Here is a 23,215-nt window from a genome sequence, read left to right as displayed (position 1 = left end):
TTGGTTAACTTCAAATATTGTTAAATATGAATGAGTTAGCACAATATCAATTGTAAAACTGACCATAAATGTCACATTAGTGTGCAATGTACCCAGCAATTATTTTAAAATCATAAATTTTAAGATGTTTCAGTCATGCTCACCACCATAGATAACACACACATGCCTAGCCTCTCAGTCCTTATGACTGACACTGTGCAGTGCTCTCCCCTCTAGGCAGCCACACTACATGTTGGCCCTTCCTCCATCCTCACCTCCCTCAGCAGTAACCTATTTACACTGGCTCAGGTGGTCGTGACTAAGGAGAGTGGATTCCACATGTCTGATACCCAGGCGCCTCCCACCTCATCTTTAGAGCTGACATCTGTGCACACTCAGGTAGGGACTTCCTAATAGACACAACCAGGGTGAGAAGAAACACAGGATGGGACCCACTGAACTGGAGCCATCAAGCAGAAAGGCTGGAGGCACAGGTGTGACCTTGGAGGCTCAAAGCATAGAACAGACTGGCAAAATAGGTGACCTCTCACAAACTCTAAGATTGTCCTAACAATGATTATGGGATAAAAAGTTTGGAAAATGAACATCAAATAATGCTTTTCAGTAATTTTTAGTAAAAACGAAGCTTTAAAGAAGAGTGAAATTATGGCATTTGCCAGTAAATGGATGGAGTTGGAGAATATCATGTTACATAAAATAAGCTAATCTCACAAAACCAAAGGCTGAATGTTTTCTCTAATATGTGGATGCTAATTCACAATAAGGTGAGGGGGTGGGGGGAACTAGGGAAGAATAGTGTTACCTTAGATTAGGTAGAGGGAAGTGATGGGTGGGAAAGAGAGAGGATGTGGGGATAGGAAAGATAGTAGGATGAAACAGATATTATTACTATATGTATGTATGTGGCTGCATGACCAATGTGATTCTGCAACATGTACACTCAGAAAAATGAGAAATTATATCCCATCTATGTATCATCTATCAAAGTGCATAAATGCATTCTATTATCATGTATAACTAATTACAACAAATTAAAAAAAAATTTTAAAAAGAAGTTTGTCAGTAATTAAAACAAATTTTAAAAAGATTATTTATTTTATTGATTTCCTCTATTTATTCTTAGAAAATACTACCTTCTTAAAGCCACATTCATTATGGTCAATTTAAATTACAAAAAAAGAAAAAAAAACTTGCCATTATTACCATTGTGAAATGCAAAGCTCAGTGGCATTAAATATAAGTATAGTTGCCAAAATATCACTATCATCTATCTCCCCCATTCCTTATCTTACAAAAGTGAAACTTTCTTTCCAATGTAAAAAAGTGCCAAACATCCCTTGCCAATAGGAGTCCCAACCATTCTACTGTAAAATTTTGTGAGAAATTAGCATAAGGCACATCTGAACAGGTCCAGGTATGTAACTTTGCTGCATTTTCCAACACACATTGCAACCAGTACCACGGAAGTTGGGATTAGATTGCCCTGCTGTGAAGCTTCCAAAGGGCACCTTTGATATCCTTGTTCCTCAGGCTGTAGATAAAGGGGTTCAGCATGGGGGTGACCACAGTATACATTACTGAGGACACCACATTCTCTCTTGGAGAATGTGATACAGCTGATCCAAAGTACACTGCAGAACCTGTTCCTAAAAATAGGCAAAAAACTGCCAGGTGAGAGCCACAGGTGGAGAAGGCTTTGTACTTCCCACCTGAGGATGGGATCCTCACAATGGAGGAAATAATTTTATAGTAAGAGAAAAGGATCCCTGAGATGGGGAAAAAGCTATATAGGGCAAAAAGAACATACTTGCCAGTATTAATAGAGTAGGTGTCAGAACAGGAAAGATTCAGAAGTTGAGAAGGGTCACAGAAGAAACTAGAAATTTCCACATCCTTGAAGCTGGTAATTTGTAAGATCATCAAATTGTGCAGCTGAGAGTCCAAGAGACTCAGCAAAAATGATACCAAAATTGAGAAGCCACAGAGGCGAGGGTTCATAATGACTGTGTAATGCAGGGGATGACAGATGGCCACAAATCTGTCATAGGCCATCACAGTCAGAAGCATATAATCCATACAAATAAAAATGGCAAAAAGAGACATCTGTGTCAGACAGCCCACGTAGGAGATGACATCATTGTGAGTTTGAATGTTTATAATCAATTTTGGGACCGTGGTGGAGATGAAGCCGATGTCAGCCAAGGACAGGTTGGAGAGGAAGAAGTACATGGGGGTGTGGAGGTGGGGGTCAGAGCTGACAGCCAGGATAATGAGCAGGTTCCCAAGCACTGTGACCAGGTACATGGACAGGAACAGTCCAAAGAGAAGGGGCTGCAGGTCTGGGTCCTCTGAGAGGCTCATGAGATGGAATTCAGAGACACGGGTTAGATTTTGTTCTTGTAGGTAGCTTGGACACCTTTTGAAAAAAAGCAAAAAAGGTGTTAAAAAAGAAATATGTAAAACAGGCTCTCCTCATTCTGGAAATAGTTGAATTAAAGTATGCACAAGGAAGGAGCTCATGCTTTAGGTCCATACACCTTCAACAATAGCTGTCAGTAGTGAAGCCCCCTAGTCTCTACATATTCTTTCATTATCACCTTCTCCATCATTCACCCCTCTTTCTATACTCACCTAAGAAGCATTGAGCTGAGCAGTGTTAAAAGTCCAGGAGCAGAGAAGAAGCCCATGAACAACCCATATAATGTAAGCCAAATATCTGTTATATAAATGACCCCACCCTTTTTTTCTTTTTCTTGATTCTGTACTCTATCTGGCCTGCCAAAAGTGCTTCATGGTTTTTTGATCTCAAATCATCAAGTACATTGTTTATGACCCAGCACCAAGGAAGGCCCCAAAACTCAAGTTTTATTTCCAATCTTAGTTCTTTTTCATGGGTTCTTTGGTCATCCATTCCTGACACATTGATTTCAATTCTCCTATTTAGGCTACATGAAGTACACTTGGGTTCATTATTTATCATTTCTCACTGTGAAATAATTGGATACAATACAAAACAGAGTATAACAAGTAAAAATGTAACAACTTCTTGGAAACATCCTCATTTGTAAATTGGAGGTAGTAATTACCTACCTTGTATGATTGTCATGAGGAAATTAAAAAAAAAAAAAAACTTTCAAGTGGCATAACTAGTAGTTCTCTCTCATTATTAAATCTACCTGTCTGTATTTTAGAATATCCATACAACATTGATGTCAGACTAATACCAATTATATCAGAATATCCACATGTGAAGTTCTCAGTGGTTCTTTCTTACACCAGATCTGAAATCCTATGTCTAACAATATCCTGCCATGTATAACCTTCTTCATTAGTATTACCTACTCTTATTGTCCATAATACCCATCACCTATATTGAAACATATGAATCTGATAATAATTCAGGACTAACATTGGATAGACATCTGAAACATTACCTAAGAAATTTGAGTTAATATCTCTGTCTGATTCCATTTTCCTGCAAACCTGTTCCCCAAACATACTTATTGTTATGAAATGCAGAGGTGTAATTATCTGCTCGAGTTTTCATGCCAGAGTCATCTACCAAACACTTTTCTTTCATACAATTACCTAAAACATAGGTTAAAAAAATCATCTAAGTAATTTGCAAAACAATGCCCATTGGCCATGAAATGTACAAGTTTATATTAACCTGAGCTCTTAATTTCTCAATGAAGTAAATTTCTCTTCTGCAAAGTCTTTATCTGATGCAAAGTGATAGAAAGGACATCATTGTTTAATTCAGTAGTATATTAGTATGACAATCATTTCAAAGCAGTCTGCCTGTCACTTAAATAATAGTGTCTGGATAATATGTTGTCAGGACATGGTTGGTTGATTTCCAGTGCAAAAGATGTGTCCAAATTTACTCTTAATGACCTACATTTAGGTACCTACAAGAACAGTCACTGTCACCTACATCTTCTCAATCCTAATATGTATCATGGAAATGCAATTGCACCCTAACTAGGAATATTCTTCCTTGATGACTCCTGAAGAAGTTTGGTCTTGTTCAGGGAATACTCTTTACTGTGGCTCTAACAGAAGAGCCAGTGCCCTGGACTGGAGTCAGGCAGGCAACATTTCAGACCTGCATCACCTGCCAGTGTGTGCACAGTGTGCGAATCACTTCTCCTCTCCCTGATCACTGCTTAATAGAAACACAGAAAATAATGCTATCTCCACAATATGTGCAGCATGAAAGCAACATTGGGAACTCAATGAATATTTGGAAATTTTTATTTTAGTAAAAAAAAAATCCCATAATTACATAAGTATTAATATTATGGAGGAAAGCCATGGTCAAGGGCACTGGAGGCCGGAATGAAGTGAGACCCTGACGAAGGGCTCAGTGGAAGGCTGCAGTGTTAGATGCCCCTTCAGCTTCTGCCTTGTGGCTTTTCTTCAAATCCTTGAAAATCTCTGTCATGATTTCTGAATACTTGCCTACTGTGGATGAAACTAAATAAAAGTAAATTGTCCCTATGACCAAAACATGGACACAAAGGACACTGTTTGAACTTGTCTATTCCCATGGACACTGATGGAAGGAATGAAAGGACAAACAGGAGGCCACAGTCTGTTCATCCAAATTTGTTTTGGTCAATATAGGGAAAAGGGTGGGGTGGTTCAATTCTCAACAGACTTGCTCAAGACTTCGCCCTGTGCCAAGCAGAAAACAGGCTCCGGGGTGTAAGAAATAGAAAAAAGGAAGCCATTCCTCCCAGATGCACAGCACATGCATCTGTAAGGGCAAACATAAAGTGTCCCATCCAGAAACAGGAAAACAGTCACTTCAGGTCACTGGATATATTAGTTGAATGGAATGAAGATTAACCTATCAGGACTAACAGTACCAATAATATCCAGATTTATTATGCTCTCATTTTATTCCCATATCCCATGTTATTTACATAAAAGAACCAAGTATCTACTTTATCCTTACTGTAGTTGCATCAATGGGAAATGAATTCAGATAACAGGGCTGAGTCTAGACACCAGTGAAACCAGGGACTGCTTTATAGACACAGTGACTGGGTTGACAGAGTCTGAAAATGATTGATTTAATTATTTTATTCTTTCCCACCTGACAGTGTTCAGTATGGGCCCAGACATTTTCTCTGCTAGTAAATATTAGGTACATTTTTTAAATATTTCCAGTATTTGGGGGGAAATGCAATCAAACCTGACCTTAGTTTTGCTTTGAGATTGACAGGGCTGTTTTCAAGCATGGAGGAGCATAGAGGGAGCTCCCCAGAGGTTCTGGAGGGGCCCAAGATTGTGATCTAATCTGAATGATCATCAGCCTCCCCTACTGTGATCTCTCCTGTGACATGTGGATGTCCTTCCATTGTGCATGCACCAGGAACCCCACTGCTCTGCCTTGTGATCCCCAGGAATCCCACAAGAAAGACCACCATGGGCAAGGCTCTCTTTCTGCAGTGTCAGGGAAGAGGAGTGGCTGGTTGGCCTGCTGATGGGACACAGCCTGCCAGGGTTCTCCTGTGATGCCCTGTGTCCATGGCCAGACAGCCCAGTGCAAACATGGCTGCACTTTCCCCCACCTAACAAAGGAGTACAAGTTACAAAAGTATAACAAAAGGCTTCATTTTCTATAAAATAATAATAATGTGGACACATATAATTAAAGTAGGATGGTGTTTATGAAAAGGAAAAAAAAAGGTAGTTGGTTAGCACCTGAGCCTGGGAAGCCCTGCACCTCAGTGCATGGTGCTCTGGCTTCTGTCATCCTCATCATCATCTTATCACCACCATCAAAGTCCTTTCTTAGAGGTTAAGAAACACTTTTGAAGGACCCATTTGTGCTGTTGTGGGGGAGATTTTTGTATGAATCAGAACCAGTGTGGGTGGACAGCACAGTTTGAATAAGATTTCTCATCTCCCCAACTGAAACAAAAGCTTGAATCCCACAACCCCAAGTTGAACATGCATGTGGTGTCCTCCCATCTGGTTATTCTGTGGTGTTTGTCCCTTTGCTGAGGTAATACTACTTCCCCATTCCTTCCCACATCCAAGGCCCCCTCTGTACTTACTGGGTCACGCTGCTTCCCTGCAGGGTCATCACCAAAAGTGCAGATCCTAAGGCCCTACCAAGTGTGGAGCCCAGGGAAGGAGCAACTGTGTCCACAGGAAGAGATCGTGTCATCAGGAGCTTCCTGATGCAGAAAATCCCAGGAGGAGACACAGCCATGCAGCTCACTGGACAAGAACCATCCACTAAAGGGCAGCAGGCACAGACTAATTGTGCACTAATGTAGGACCTTGGAAGATCAATGCACAGAGCTTGTAATTAGACTAATTGGTCCATGAAATCCCCATCTCTAAGGATTCCCCGTCATTAATGAGGAACACAAATGAAATTGAATGTCCACATAAGTTTCTGGCCCTAAATCTAATTAGTAAAAAGTTTACATATTCTATTTATTTTCTTTCATTTCTGTGTTCCTTAAGGAGACATCTGTGATCAATGTTCATTTTATTGGGATAAAATATCAATGCAAACAATTACCACTCTGATGCCCTTAATGTATGCCATGTATGCAGTACTCCATGCACTTGTCCCTACAGGGATATAAACAGGAAAAGAAGAGCTCAAATTATGTATTCACTGATGGCATGTTTCCTATAATTAGAAGACCCAAAAACTCAAAAAGAAAGTTTCTAGAGCTCATAAATGAATTCAGCATGGTAACATGATACAAGAACAATTGTCATTAATCAATCACATTTCTATATTTCAATGACTAATCTTCTGAGAAAGAAATTGAAAAACTATCCCATTCACAATAGCCTCAAAACAATAAATTACTTGCAAATCAGTCAATTCAAAATAATTGAAGGACCTTTGCAATGAAAACTATAGAACACTATATTAATTTATTTTTTTTACTAGGGATTGAACACAGTGGCCCTTACCCACTGAGCAACATCCCAGCTCATTTGGTATTTTATTTAGAGACAGGATCTTACTGAGTTGCTTAAGGCCTCGCTAAATTGCCAAGACTGTCTTTGAACTCTAAATCCTCCTGCCTCAGCCTCCTGAGCCTCTGGGATTACAGGCATGCACCACAGTACCCAGCAACTTTTTAATTTCATTTTTAAAACTCATTGGCTTTGTCACTTTTAATATGCAGTATGTAAATAAAAAGAAGTTACAAATTTCACCATTGTCAAGTGCATAGTGTAGTGGCATTTATTATTATTTGTTTTCTTGTGAAATTGACTACCATCCATCTCCAAAATTTTTCATCTTCATGCAGTGAAATCTTGATCCTTAACATAGGCTGAAACCATTATACTATAAAAAATGGTGAGAAATTAAAACTATTTATGTTATGAAAAGGCACATTAACAGGGCCAATATTTTAGCTTTGCTGAATTTTCCAAGATATTGCAACTGAACAGTACAGTTGCTAAGATTGAAAAATTCAGCTTTGGAATCTCCTAAATGCATTTTTAATATCCCTGTTCCTCAGTCTGTAGATGAAGGGGTTCAGCATGGGGGTGACCACAGTATACATCACTGAGGCCACTGCACCCTTTCTGGGAGAATGTGATACAGCTGAACTCAAGTATACTCCAACAACTGTTCCATAAAATAAGAAAACAACTGCCAGGTGAGAGCCACAGGTGGAGAAAGCTTTGTACTTACCACCGAGGATGGGATCCTCAGAATGGAGGCAATTATCTTATAGTAAGAGAAAAAGATCCCTGAGATAGGGAAAAGGCCATATATGGCAGCAAGAAAATACTTTACAATGTTATAAGAGTAGTTGTGAGAACAGGAAAAATTCAGAAGTTGAGAAGGATCACAGAAGAAACTGGAAATTTTCACATCCTTGAAGCTGGTAATTTGTAAGATCATCAAATTGTGCAGCTGAGAGTTCAAAAGACTCAGCAAAAATGACACCAAAGTTAAGAAGCCACAGAGACAAGGGTTCATAATGACTGTATAATGCAGGGGGTGACAGATGGCCACAAATCTGTCATAAGCCATCACAGTCAGAAGCATGTCATCCATACAGACAAAAATGCCAAAAAGAGATATCTTTGTCAGGCAGCCCTTGTAGGAAATGACTCTATTGTGAGTTTGGATGTTCAAGAGCATCTTTGGGACTGTGGTCGAGATGAAACCAATGTCCACAAAAGAGAGGTTGGAGAGGAAGAAGTACATGGGGGTGTGGAGGTGGGAGTCAGAGCTGATGGCCAGGATGATGAGCAGGTTCCCAAGCACCGTGACCAGGTACATGGACAGGAACAGTCCAAACAGGTTGGGCTGCAGGTCTGGGTCCTCTGAAAGGCTCATGAGTTGGAATTCTGAGACACGCGTTAGATTTTGTGCTACTATATTGCTTGAACACCTTTTTAAACAATCAAAAAATGTGAGAATAAAGAAACATGTACCAAGCACCCCTCCATCTGTACATATTTGAATGGAAGTATTCACAAGATTATTCACACTTGAATACTGTGCATCAATAATGATTCTCAGGAGTGTAACACACAATCTTTGTACACTCTTCTTTCACTTTCTGCATTATACCCCTCTTCCATATCCGCTTGAGAGACATTGATCTGAACAATGTTAGACATCTAGGAGCAGTGGGAAAACAAGTTCATGATCACAACAACATATTGCATACTCTTTTATGAAAAAAAATCAAGAATAGTTAATGGCCTTCATTATTAAGAAAACACTATTAATGAAACTATTTATTAATAAAAGGAAATTCAGAAGCAGTTTGATATGCATTGTTTGGTTCTATCACCTTCGGATAAATTCATTTGATTTAAGATATTTAAAATACTGTGTACCAGGTACTTTAATTTCTCTGACAACTACATCATGGGTGAGAAATCATAATTAGAAAATATAATGGGCAATTGTCTTCAAGAAATCTCATTATTCTTTTGAATTTTTATTCCCCTCCCCTTAAGTTTGTTCTTGAAAATTTATATAAATTAATAAATATCCTTCTCTTTGATTAACTTTAAATTTTGGTAAATATTGTTAAGAGCACACAATCAATGGTATCACCACAAATGCAGCATTTATATACACTATACCTGTCAATAGTTCTAAAATCTTAAGCCCTAAGAAAAACTTTTGAATAGATTACATTTTGATACTTACATTCAAATTTAAGCATATTTTATTTCTCTTTGGCATAAATTTGAAATTTCTATAAATTTTGATATTTTTATGAACCCATAGAATATTAGTAAAATACCTACTATACAAAACAATTCTTCATTCTTTTTTTTTTTTTTTTTTAAATCTTCATTCTATTCTCCAGTTGTATGGAAATTCTTACTTCAGCTTTGTGAAGGAAAGAGATGGTTCCTATATGTCAGGTTTCACTATTGAATTGGATAATAGAAAACAGAAAAGAACAACCAGTAACATAATTATTTCTGGAAACTTCCTCATCTGTTAAACATTAATAATAATTACTGACTTGGTGGAGTTGCTGTAAGACTTTTTTAAATTTGAGATGAGAGACGGGTGTGCTGGTACCTGCCTGTATTCTTAGTGATTAAGGAGGATCAGTCATGAGGATTCCAAGTTCAAACCCAGCCTCAGCAACTTAGGCCCTAAGCAATTCAGTGAGACCCTGTCTCTAATAAAATATATAAAAGGGCTGGGGATGTGGTTTAGTAGTTAAGCACCCTTGGGTTCAATAACCAGTATGCCCCCCAAAAAATTTTTTTTGAGATTGAGATTTTGAGGATCCCTCTCTAGGCTCCCTGTCCTATGCTCAGAAGGCCCACTTGCTCTGCTGTGCAGGTACTAGAAGATCTAGAGGAAGAACAATGGGCAGCCTGTAGCCAGAAAATGAACATAAGTGAAATTTTATACCTGGATTAGAGGAAGAATGGAGAATATTATCCAGTTCTTGTTTTTACTAAAGCTGATTATTATGAAGTTTTTTCTGAAGTAATTGTAGTAAATGGGGTTTAATTCTTCTGTCAAATTGGAAACAGCAAGGACTCACATTGAATGAAAGTATCGATACCTGGATATTTTCCCAATCCAGAGATCTTCAGAAAAAGAAGTTTACTAAATAATACCTTCCATAAAAGTAGAAGCAATAATCAGCCCAGCAGATGGGTAGACATACAAGCAGTATGAAAAAAGCCACCAAAGAAAACACCCCAAACAACCCAAAACATGTCAAGACCTGTTCCCACTGACAACACAATAGAGGAAATGTTAGAGAATAAAAATTTAGAAAGTTCACTTTTAAAATGTTCAATAAGATAAAGGAAGATGTAGGAATTAACGTAGACAATACAAAAACTGAATGATCATTCCAATAAACAAATAGAGATTCTGAAACAGAATGAAACAGAAATTGTGGAAATGACTCAATAAATCAAACAAAGAGTTCAATAGAAAGCATCACCAATAGAGTAGACCACTTTAAAGACATCCTCAGGCTTTGAATACATTATAAAATCTTGAAAATAAACTCAACGATAAAGAAAATGTGTTAAGATATTATGACCATAATATTCAAGAAATCTGGGATGACATTATGACAAAAATATCTAAGAATTATTGGTGTGGATGAAGGCTCCAAAATACAAAATAAAGAAATATACTGTCTTATCAATGAAATAATATTAGAAACTTTTCCAGCCTTAGGAATGAGACACAAATCCAAATACAAGATGCAAATGGAACCCCACACAATAAAGACCAAAGAAGATCATAAAAAAACACATTATGATGAAAATGCCTAATATATATACAAGAAGGATAGAATTTTAAAGGCCTCAAGAAAAAAATGGCCCATCACCTTTAGAGATAAGCCAATTCAGAAATCAAATGATTTCTCAGCCAAGACCCTAAAAGCCAAGAGGCCTTGAAAAAGTATTTAAAACATCTGAAAGAAAATGGGCACCAACCAAGATTACTATATCCAGCAAAACTGGATAAAAATCTGGAGTTGAAGCTGAAGGGTAAAACTTCCATGATAAGGAGAAGCTAAAAGAATTTATAGCCACTAAGCCAGCACTATAAAGCATACTCAATGAAATATATTTCATGCCAAATAAAAGAAAAATAAAATGAAGACAAGTATATGGATGAATCACACTAAAAGAATAGTCAACTTAAGGAGAATCAAGTCTGAGTTAAGAATTAGATATAAGCCAAAATGGCAAGAAATAAAAAATATCTCTCATATAATGTTGATATAAATGCTCTAAACTGTCCAATCAAAAGACAGAGATTGGTAGATTGTATTAAATATAAGAGCATAAGAAACTTGACTTATAAACTTGCTTTACAGGAAAAGAGATCCAAAGAACCAATGTACAAGGATGAAAACAGATCTATCATGTAAATGGAAACAGAGGGCAAGCAGGAGTCACTCTCCTATCAAAGTAGACTTCAAACAAATTAACTGGAAGAGAAGAAAATTGTCTCTTCACAGTGACAAAGGGACTCATCCAACAACAACACATAATGAACATAAATCCTCATGCTGGGTACACACATGCATAAAACAAACCTTCTCAAAATGAAGAATTAAACAGGTCCCAGTGCTATAATGGGTGATTTCAACACCCCTCTCTCACTGTCCGATAGGTCATCCAGGCATAAGTAAAGACCGATCAGAGCTGAATATTATTACTAATCAAATGGACTTCAGAGACAGCTACAGAATATTTCATCCATCAAAACCTGAATTCATATTCTTCTCAGTGGCACATGAAACATTTCTAAAACATTGGATTTTAGGGAACAAAGCAAATCTTAGTAATTATAAAAAGAGGATACACTTTCTTGAATTTTATCATATCATAATGGAATTGAGTTAGAAATCAATGATAATATAAAATGAAAAATCCATTTTAACACCAGGAGATTAAATAACACAGTTTTTAACTTCAAATGGACCATAAAAGAAATTAGAGGAGAAATAAAATAATTCTTAGAAAGAAATGAGAATAGAGATACAATATATGAAAATCTCTGGGACAGGATGAAGATAATTCTAAAAGGAAAGTTGATAGCACTGAGTTCCTTCATTAAAAAAATAGAAAAGTATCAAACAAATAATCTAACATTATGACTCCAAGACCCTAGAAAAAGAAAAAAACTAATTCCAAAATCAGTAAAAGATAGGAAATAAATAAAATCAGAATTGAAATTAATAAAAATGAGAATTAAAAAATATACAGGATCAGTGCAACTGAGTTGTTTCTTTGAAAAGATAAAGAAAATTAATAAACTTTTAACCAACTAACTGAAATAAAGAGAGAGAAGGCTCAAATCAACAAAATTAGAGTGAAAAAAAGAAAATATCATCAAAGATACTTTTGAAATCTAGAGGACCATTAGAAACAATTTGGAAATTTATACTCCAGTACCATGGAAAATCATGAGACACTGACAAAATTTCTAGACACATATGACGAAAACAAAAATAGGAGGATATATGAAACTTAAATAAACCAATATCAAGCTGATAATTTTAACCAACAATTAAAAGACTTCCAACAAAGAAAAGACCAAGAACAGAGATATATTAATCCAAGTTCTACCAGACCTTTAAAGAAGAAATAATGCCAGTTGTCCTCAAATTATTCATGATATAGAAAAAGAAGGAACACTTTTAAATTATTCTATAAAGCCAGTATCACCCTTATACCAAAACCAGACAGACATATCACGGAAAGAAAACCTAAGATCAATAAACCTGAGGAACATAGATGCAAAAATTCTTAACAAAACCTTGATTCAAAAAAACGGTAAGAAGTTAGTATAGCATGATTAAGTGGTTTTCATTCCAGGGATCCAATGTTTCTTCAACAAATGCAAATCAATAAATGTAATACACCACATACATGGAGTTAAGGACAAGAATATGTCATTATCTCAATAAGGTGAAGAAAAGCATTTGACAAAGTCCAGTACTTTTTATGTGGAAAACACTGGAGAAACTCTCATATGTGGAAGTTAGATCAAAATAAGGGGGGAAAGGGTTGGAATCTCATGAAAACAGAGATCAATACAGTATAGAAGAGAATTGAGGGTCAGGGAAGGGAGGAGGGATGGGAAATGGGAGGAAAGGTGGAATGAAATTAACCAAATTAGCATATGAACATATGTGAATATTCCACAGTGAATTTCCCCTTTGTGTATATCTATAAAATACTAATATTAAATAGTGTAAGTTAGTAGAAGAAAGACCAATAGAGGAAACGAAACAGGAAGAGGGAGAAAGAAAGGGGGAAAGTGAAGTGCTAGGGACTGAATCAGAGCAGATTATATTCCATGCTTGTGTAATTATGTCAAAATGAACCCAGTACAGTGTATAACTACAATTCACTAATAAAAACTAAATATAGGGGATTGTACAAAACAGAAAAATCATCTGTAGGATACCATAGTGGTTACTAGTGCAGATAGTGGTCACCAATGAATGCAAAACCGTGGGTGAAACATAAGAGAATATTAGATTGCCTGGCTTAATGTAAATCCTTTTGAATATACTGTAATGCATTTTTTTTCAAAACCTGTGATTATTCAGTGAGAAATTTACAACACTATATTGTAAGGTTTATAATCTGTGGATACAAAATGTACAACAGCTGTACAAAGACAGAAGAAAATAAAGTCTTATAATGGTTTCTATTTTGTAGTCATTAAAGTCATACAATATTAACTCTGTATGTTAAGATAGATATTGAAATTTTCAGAGAAACTAGCAAACATGAAAACCTCTATCATTAGTATGTAAATACTAGTAAGAAATTAAAATAAGTAGAATAGGTATTTACATATGTCCACAGGCCCTGTAGTCCTATTGGTCCAAAATAAGAAATAAGCAAAATGTTTTTGAAAACACATTGTCCTGAATCCATATAGTGCAATATTTCTCAGAAAAACAAAGGAAAATACACACCCTGCTTGAATCTCAAAAATTTTGTGTGTGGAGACAGCTGATCTAATACCATGTATATTGTATGATTTCAGGCAAAATGAACCTAGGGTTAAAAATTCTCAAAAGTAACTTCATCTGGGGGATGTGTTATTCATGTCCTTCCATTTACACCTAAATATAAACACTCAAATGAACAATATTAGAATACCAGAAGCATTAGAGAAAATAAGTCCATAATCACAAGAAAATGCAGCCTACTCTTCAGAAAAGAAAATAAATAATGGGTAATATGCCTCCTCATATTTAGCAAAAAAATCTTTCTAATGAAAGGAAATTAAGAAGTTGCCCAAAATATCTTTCTTCATTCTAAGTCCTTAGGGACAAAATCTTTGAATTACAATATTAAAAACATTAAGTTCTGCATTCTCTTACAATTAAATCAAGGTTGATTATTTACAGTCAGAAAACATTTTATGTGCAGTTTTTCTTCTAGAGATTTTATTTTTCTGATTCCCCTCCTCTTTAAATGTATACTTTAAAAATTATGCAGTAATAAATAATTATTCTTTGCTTTTGTGGACTTAAAATTTTTTATGGTTTTGTAATAATTGTACCTAAGAGTGTGATTCACTGTGACATATTTGTGCACAATATGATTTGGACAGTTTAATTTCCAATTATTTCCTATTCTCTCCTCCTGCACCCCATTTTGATAAACATGGTCAAATTCACATAATCAATAGTACCACTGATATAAAATGTGACATTATTGTACATTGAAACTGTCAATAATTTATAGACCATAAAAGATAAGAACCTTCTTTGAATATTTTATTTTTATACAGGCTTATTTGGGATAATTCATGAAATATAAGATATATAAAAATGCTCTTTTTTATTCTTTTGTGATATTTCTATACTGGACTTGATTGGGGCCTTGAATACTTCATGGAATTTCAGAACATAACCTATCAAATTTACAGATTAAGACCTTAGTACCAAAGAAAGGCCCAAGCATAGATTTATGTCCCAACATTATTTCTACTTAATAGATTTTCACATGAATATTCCCTGATACATGGATTGCAATTACTTACTTCACCTACTTGAAGGAAACTAGGTTCGTTATTAGGATTTAATTAAGAAAATATGCCAAAGAGAACAATAAAAGAAATAATGTAAGCAGCCAGGATATTTGCATCATCTATAAAATGGCAGTGATAATTACCTCCTGTTTCTGTAGTAAGAGAGTATTTTTAAAATCTTTTAAATGTTAATGGTTTGGGGGCTCATTATTTAATATGTTCACCTGTGGAGATTTTTACTATTAGTACACCATAGTAATACATATAATTGGGATCATTTTGACACAGCCAATGGATATACTCACCTCTACTTCAGTCCCAAATACTTCCTCTTTCCACTCTCTCCTACCTCTCCTGTGGAGATTTTAATATACCCAGATACCTTGGTCTCAAACAAAAAATCACTTTAATCAGAATGTGCATTTGAAGTTCTTGAGTGAGTAGCAGGGTTAAGAACTCCAACTTTAGAATATTTTCTGGCATTTAGAAAATTCTGCATGGATATTAACTTTGCTACTCTCCATTAATACACACTATCCATATTAAAATAAAAACATCTGATAATATTTGCATCAAAACCCACATTTGATAGAGGTTTGAATAATTACCTATGAAAACTGAGTTCTTTGTATCTCTGTAAGAGACCATTTTCCTGCAGACCTGTCCCCAAACACAGCTACAGTCATGAATCGGGTGGGTGTAGTTCGCTGTTGATGTTTCCACATCAGTATCAATGTATGTGTCCATAAACAGTTTTCCTTAAAACTTACCTGAAAAGTACCTAATGCTCATCTAAGTGGCTAACAAGAACACCTATTACCTTTGAAATGTGCTAGTTTGCATCCACGTGTGGATTAAAGTCACTCATGAAATACACATTTATGCAAAGGCTTTATGTGATGTGCACTATTACCCAAAGGAGGAACATCATTTACCTTATAAGTTCATTATTATGCAAATCCTTTCAAAATTCTTCTGCCTTTCACAATTTCACAAAAGTGAAAATTACTATATAATAGTGGAGAGAGGGTATATTTTGAATTTTCCACAATCGATGCATGTTCAGTATAATAACTGATCACCTGCATACACTATTCCAATAAAAAAAACCAGTCATTGTCATATGTGAAATTCACTTTTTCATAAGATTTATCAACAAAAATATCACTGAGGTCCTTCTAGTAATAATCCTTCCAAGATAACTGATCAAGGTGATTCATATTTATATTGTATTGGAAATTCTATTTCCATGCAACTCCAAAAGGAGAAACATCGCCCTGCAATGGAAGTTAGCAAATCCAGGTTTTCATGCTATATATTGACCTGAATCACATGCAGAACATGTGTAAACTTTCCACCTCCCAAAAGCATGTACTACTTAATGAAAATAGGGAGCATAATGCCTGTCACCAACCAATGTGTATATAAGTGATGTTTAGAACCTAACAAATATTTTGATATTATATCTTTTAAAAAGAATTCAATGGTTAAGAAAATAGTGAGTCAATTCATATACATAATTGTCATAGATAATAGTCTAAAATGTGTCTCTGCCCAAGCAATAAGTCATTCCTGTCCCTTCTTTTTGTACCTCTATTGTTCTTTTGATACCTGTGAAAACCTGTGCCTTTGCCTTCAAATGCCTGACTGTTGTCGATGCTGTGGGAGAGAAGTATAGTTCTCAGGTGCCCATGACACCGACACCAGCAAGAGCTGTTCAATCTTGTCTCTAAGGGATATTCCTGAAATGGTGAAAGTACAGATGGGAAAAAAACCAAGTATGTTGAAGCCACACTAAGTACAGCCAGGATTTGTGAACAAGGAAAGGTCTGTTCAAAGTTTAACATTCTTTTAATTTTGATGCTTCCTCTATGCCAAAAACCATCTTGTCTCTGGGGATTCAGAGAAGAAAGATAGCCATTCCTATCAAATTACACAGCACAGACTTTACATAGGATAAAATCAAAATGCAACAACACAGAAATAGGAATATGGCAATTTTGGGTCACAATTATATTTTACTTAAATGGATGAAAATTAGCATTATCATTAGAAATTGCTACCTACTATTTGACGGTATTTTATTTGTTCTGCACAAGTTAATCACATAAAGAACACACATCACCTCCTTAATTCTAACTTCATAAAGTTACACCAACTATAATTCAACTTGGACGATATTGCTGAATCTCAGAGACACTAACAACCCGCTTTAAGTTTAGGAAACCCTGAGCAGAGCTGAAAGCACTCAGATTAAACTGTCAATCACCTGGTGAGATTCACTGATCCTAGCAGAGCATTTAAAGCAGAGGTCCAGAACTTTTAAGTGTATTTGCCAAGTACATTTTTACCTCTTTCCAACTTCCTAAGTAATAATAAAATCAAGACGTGAATGTGAGTCTCTTTCGTAGATTGAGTGGGCTGGTTACAGGAATGCAGGAGGATGTGAAGAGCCACAGGTATGTCCTGGGGTGGAAAAAGAGCTCTCTGCTAAAAGAGTGTGGACCTCCCTTTCTGTGCTTTATTCCTATATCTCAGGTACTCTTCCTAAATTGTTGCTGTAAAGACCACCCACTATGAAAACTGATCTACCAGAATCCAACAAAGTTCAGTGCAGAGAAGAACTGGGTCTCATCTTGGAGTGAAGGGGCTGGGGGAAAGTGACGACCTGCCAGGGTCCTCCTAGCCAGAGGCCCTGCACCTCTAATCAGGCTGCTCAATTCAAACATGACTTCAGAGTTTTTGACCTAAACACCTAACACAGGTTGTATAAAACGTCCATGTTCCTTTATCTTCTGTAAAAAAAATTAATGTGGCACTCATTCCCTGTGGGAAACTAGGGAGATGACTTCAAACAACCAGTATAGAACTCATGTCTCATTGCCTGGCACTGAGGAACCTCTCAATAATTGTTCATGATGTTCTGGTTATTGTCTTCCTCGTCCCCGTCTTCTGCATCACCTTCACAAAGCTTTTGGGGTAACTAGGAAATAATCTTAAGGGATGCATTTGCTGCTATAATGGATGAGAGTTTATGGGAGTAAACAAGTGTGGGAGGAAAACAAAATTTCAAGTGAGATCCCAGGGACTCTCACCTAACCATGTGTACAAAGTCAGTCTTCACAGTTGAAACTTAGCACATTGGTATCGTCCCATGTGGCCACCCAAACTGTCATGTTTTTCCTAATGAGGGAAAAACTGGCTTTCTAATGGGCCTTTATCCACTCAGAATCTTGTTAGCACTTACCGGTTTATGCTGTGTGCCTACTGGGCCATGACCAGATCTCCCCTGCCTCATGCTAAGTGAACACCTTGTTCTGTTCCCAGTATTTATTTCAATGCATTCTCAGGAGCTTCCTGATGCAGACAGCCATGGGAAGAGGAGACACAAGTATAGAGCCCACTGGATGGCAGACTTTGCTGAAGAACTAGAGGAACAGCGGATTGCTGACAATTGTATAACCTTGGAGGCTCAAAGCACAGAACTCATAATTAGCCAAATTGGTCCATGTTATTCCAATCCCTAAGGACTTCCTATATTAATGGAGAAAGAAGCAGAGAAGAAAATGAATGTCTACCAACTCTTTCCGGCTCTTCCTCTACGGGAAAGAAAGTTCATGTTCACTCTTCATTTATTTCCTTTCTTAGCAAGATGTATTTGATTTTTATATCCCTTTAATTGTAATTAAATTTTAATTTTAAAAAATTTACATCTCTCACCAATTTTAAGTGCACAGCTCATTGGGATTAATTACTTTCTTGTTATCATGCAACTATCACCATTTCATCTACAGAAAATTTCCATCTTACCAAACTGAGACTTTGTACACATTTTTACAATTTTTATATGTTTATTAGTGCATTACAGTTATACACTATATCAGGTTTCATTTTGATGTAATCATACCAGCATGGAATGTAATTTGTCCACTTCAATTCCCAGGCAGTACCCCCCCTTCCCTTCCCTCATCCCTCCTCCTGTCCCCCTCCTCCTCCCCACTTGTCTTCCTTCCATCTGGTATAATTTAATTTTTTTAATCAGTGCTTTATGGATACAAGTAAAGGTGAAATTCACTGTGGTATATTTATGAATGCACACAGCATAATTTGGTCAATTTCATTCCACCATCCTGTTTTCCAGTTCTTCCTTCCCTCCCCCTTGATTTACTTTCTCTACCACTGATCTCTCTCTTATTTTTATGGGACTCCCCCACCCCATATTTTTCCTATTTTTGTCTAGCCTCCATGACCAGAGAGACTTCAAAATTGGAAAAAAATCTTTGCCAACTTCTCCTCCAACAGATGATTAATATACACAATATATGGAGAACTTAATACCAAAAAGCAAATAAATTAATATATGGACAAAAGAGCTAAACAGACAGTTCTCAAAAGAAAAAATACAAATGGCCAGCATACATATGAAAAAATGTTTAACAACCCAAGAAATCAGGAATATGCAAATAAAAACTTCATTGATATTTCATCTCGCTTCAGTGAGAATGGCCATTATGAAAAAAAAAAAAATAATAATAATAATAATAATAAATGCTGGTAAAGATGTGGAGAAAATGTACTCTCATACATTGTTGGTGGGGCTGAAAATCAGCAAAATTATTCTGAAAATCAATATAGAGATTCCTCAGAAGACTAGGAATGGAGCAGCTCTCCCATTCCTGGTATTTATCTTAAAGAATTAAAATCAGCATACTATAGTGATACAGCCACATGAGTGTCTATAATAGGGCAATTCACTACAGTTTTTCCAAGTTATGGAAAAGCCAAGATGACTGTCAACAGATGAATGTATAAGAAAAAATGGGTGAGGTACATAGTGGAGTTCTTCTTAGCCATAAATAATAAATTCATTGTATTTTTTGGTAGATGTATGGAACTAGAGAACATCAAATTAAGTGAAATAAGCCAGACTCAGAAAGTCAAGGATCAAATGTTTTCTCTCATATGTGGAAGCTGCACCCATTTTTAAAACTCCACATTCCTCTCCACCATAACACTGGCTACTACCATTCTATTATTAAATGTGTTGAGAAATTAAATCTACAAACTTACAGGACTACATGTAAAAACTCTTTCTGGAAGATTGTGACACACGTGAACCAAAGCACACCATGGCTTGTCCCATAAAAATATTCAGACCCACAGGTGGAGAAGGCTGTGTACTTCACACATGATGAGATTCTTAGAATGGAGGAAATAATTTTATAATAAGCAAAAAGGATTTTTGAGATGGAAAAAAGCAAACACCAACAAAATTCTTCACTGTGTCATTAGATGAAGCATCAAGACAGGTAAGATTAAGGAGTGGAGAAGGTTCCCAGAAGAAGTTAGAAAGCTCCACAACCTTGAAGTAGATAAAATGTAAGACTATTAAATTGTGTAGCTGGGAGTCTATAAGGCTAAACAAAACTGACACAAAACTAAGAAGTCACAGAGGCAGGCATTCCTCATGCCTGGATAATGCCAGGGGTGACAAATCAGGAGCCATCGCCATCAGAAGCAGAACATCCATACATGCAGAAATGATAAAAAAGAGACTTCTGTGTCAGGCAGCCACATGACTGATGACTGTGCTATTGGTTTGCATATCCACAGCCATCTTTGGGACCATCATGGATATAAAACAGATGTCAGTTGAACACACATTAAAGATCGAGAAGTACAAAGGGGTGTAGAGGTGGAAGTCGAGGCTGACAGCCAGGATGATGAGTAGGTTCCCAAGCACTGTGACCACGTACCTGGACAGGAACAGTCCAAAGAAGTTGGGTTGCTGGTCTGGGTCCCCTGAGACTTGACAGTTGAAATTCAGAGACACATATTAGATTTTGTACTTCATATTCCTTAGACACTTTGGGAGAGGAGAAATACACAATCAGGCACCGAGCACTCTGTTTACATTTAAATTCCATATTTTCAAATAAAGAATCCATGTTTTATGGGGGCAGGAAAGATGGTGGAATGAGATTGACATCATAACCCTAGATACATGAATCAAAATGCATTCTGCTGTCATATCTACCTAATTAAAATTAATTTAATAATTAATTTTTAAAAAGTTGAAGTTTGGACCAGGCAAGGTAGTACAACCCTGGAATCCCAGAGACAGGAATCTGAGATCAGAAGTTGAGGGCCAGCCTGGGTAGTTTAGTGAAAACCTCTTTCAAAATAAAGAAGAAAAATGGCTTGGGGTGTGGATCGATGGTAGAGTGATCCTGGGTTTAATCCCAGTATTAAAAAAAAAAATTTGAGGTGACCAAAAAGAATCCATATTTTAACTCATTCACCATCAACAATACTTCTCAGTTATGGAAAACACAATTTCGTTGACTCTTCATTATTTTCTGTATTATCTGCCTTATAGCCAAAACTGCCTCAGACATATTCAACTGAACAATGTTAAAAGACCTAGAGAATTAGGGCTTGGGTTGTGGCTCAGTGGTAGAGCGCTCGTCTCCCATGCGTGGAACCCTGGGTTTGATCCTCAGCACCACATAAAAAAATAAATGAGTGAAATGAAGGTATTGTGTCCAACTATAAAATAAATATTTTTTTTAAAAAGACCTAGAGAATTAGAGAAAACAACCAAATGATCACAATGAAATATTGACCAAACATTCTGAAAAACAGTGAAGAATAAGTTATAGCATTCCTCATTATGAAAAATATCATTCTGATAACAAGAAATAAACAAGCAGTTTAATATACCACATTATATTCTGATACCTTGGGATGAAATCTTTTTCTGTTTTTATTAGTACATCATAGTTATACATCATATTGGGGTTCATTTTGACTTAGATATAAAATTATGGTTAGAATATAATTTGCTCTCTCTGCCCCCACCCTTTCCCTTACTCTACCATCTCCCTTCTATTTTTATGGGATTCCTCTTTCCCTTTTGTTTTGGCCTCTTTTCTCTTTTTCATCCTCATTGCAATCTCAGCTTTCTTCTTTCAAAAACTGAATCTTGTAGATGGTGTTCAAATAAAATTAATGTGCTGTGAGTCCATGATATGCCCACAAAAAAGGAGCTATTTTAACTTGTCTCTAGTTCTAGGGGGACAAGAGGGGTGACAGTGCAGACTGAAAATACCAAGTGTATTTTTCAAATGTATATAGAGCCAGTTTAGTGACCTAAGGAAAGAGTGATTCAAACTTTAATAGATTTTTGATGCCTCTTCTGTGGCAAGCAAAGATTATCTCTTGAGAATTAGTAAAGAAAGAAAGAAAGAAAGAAAGAAAGAAAGAAAGAAAAAAAAAAAAAAAACAGTCTTCCCCAAGTACATAGCACAGACATCTATAGCAACAAAATTAAAATGTCCTGCTGGGCAATCCCAGCAGCTCAGAGGCTTAGACAGCAGGATGGAAGTCAACACCAGTCTCACCAACTTAGCAAGGCCATAAGCAACTCAGCAAGACCATGTCTCAAAATAAAAAATAAAAAACAAAATGGCTGGGAATGTGGCTCAGCTGTTGAGTGCCCCTGTGTTCAATCCCTGGTACAAAAAAAAAAAAAAAAAAAAAAGAAAAAGAAAAAAGAAAGAAAACTCCCATTGAAATAGAAAAATGGTAACTTCAGGTCACAGGATATTAAATGTTGACTCATAGATTATATTGAAATAAAATTAAGGGTTTTTATGTTTAACCCCTTTATCAGTAAATACTATGAAGATTAACCTCATCACTATAAATAATAATAACACTATCTAAATTTTTGCCCCTTTTTAATACCTACCTCATAAATTAATCCCATAGGAAGCTTCTATTATCTATTGAATCCATATTCAATGAACTTGTCTAGACTAGAAATCCATTCATATTTCAGTGTCCACTGAGTCTCAGGGATACTAAAAACGTGTCCTATGTCAAAGTAGAAATAAGTGACATAGACAGGATTCAAATTTAAATTGACAGATTTTTGAGTCCAATCCATTGATGTTTTTAATGTCTCCCAGCCAATAGGAAGTATTAAGCAGAGGACCTGCTGTCTTCACCAAGTACATTTTTAAATTCTTTCTTGTTTCCTGTGCCAAATCAAGGAATCAAATCAAGACTGGACCCTGTGAGTCCTTTAAAAGCTGATTAGGGTGATTTTAAGAACGGAGGAGAGAGTGATCAGCTACAAGGGGTCCTGCAAGGGGGCCAAGACAGAGATCTGTGCAGAACTGGGACACA

General features: G+C 36.3%; 1 protein-coding gene and 1 pseudogene across 1 annotated transcript; both read right to left on the bottom strand.

Annotated features, from left to right (window-relative positions):
• Positions 1–1,473: 1,473 nt before the first annotated feature.
• Positions 1,474–2,421, bottom strand: LOC139705216 (olfactory receptor 7E24-like). The gene has a single exon (XM_071610127.1). The coding sequence runs from the start codon at positions 2,359–2,361 to the stop codon at positions 1,474–1,476; it is 888 nt and encodes a 295-aa protein (XP_071466228.1). The 5' UTR covers positions 2,362–2,421.
• Positions 2,422–7,466: 5,045 nt separating this feature from the next.
• On the bottom strand, positions 7,467–8,380 carry LOC114107548 (olfactory receptor 7E24-like; annotated as a pseudogene).
• Between the last annotated feature and the right edge of the window lie 14,835 nt (positions 8,381–23,215).

This window comes from Marmota flaviventris, chromosome 1 (genome assembly GCF_047511675.1).
Source record: "Marmota flaviventris isolate mMarFla1 chromosome 1, mMarFla1.hap1, whole genome shotgun sequence".
NCBI lineage: Eukaryota > Metazoa > Chordata > Mammalia > Rodentia > Sciuridae > Marmota > Marmota flaviventris.
The sequence above is the reverse complement of the archived record's forward strand: the minus strand, read 5'-3'. Positions and strand labels throughout refer to the sequence as shown.

What these genes read in the sequence shown, in the direction of transcription:
- LOC139705216 (XM_071610127.1), bottom strand. Translation starts at nt 2,361, where the DNA reads ATGAGCCTCTCAGAGGACCCAGACCTGCAGCCCCTTCTCTTTGGACTG.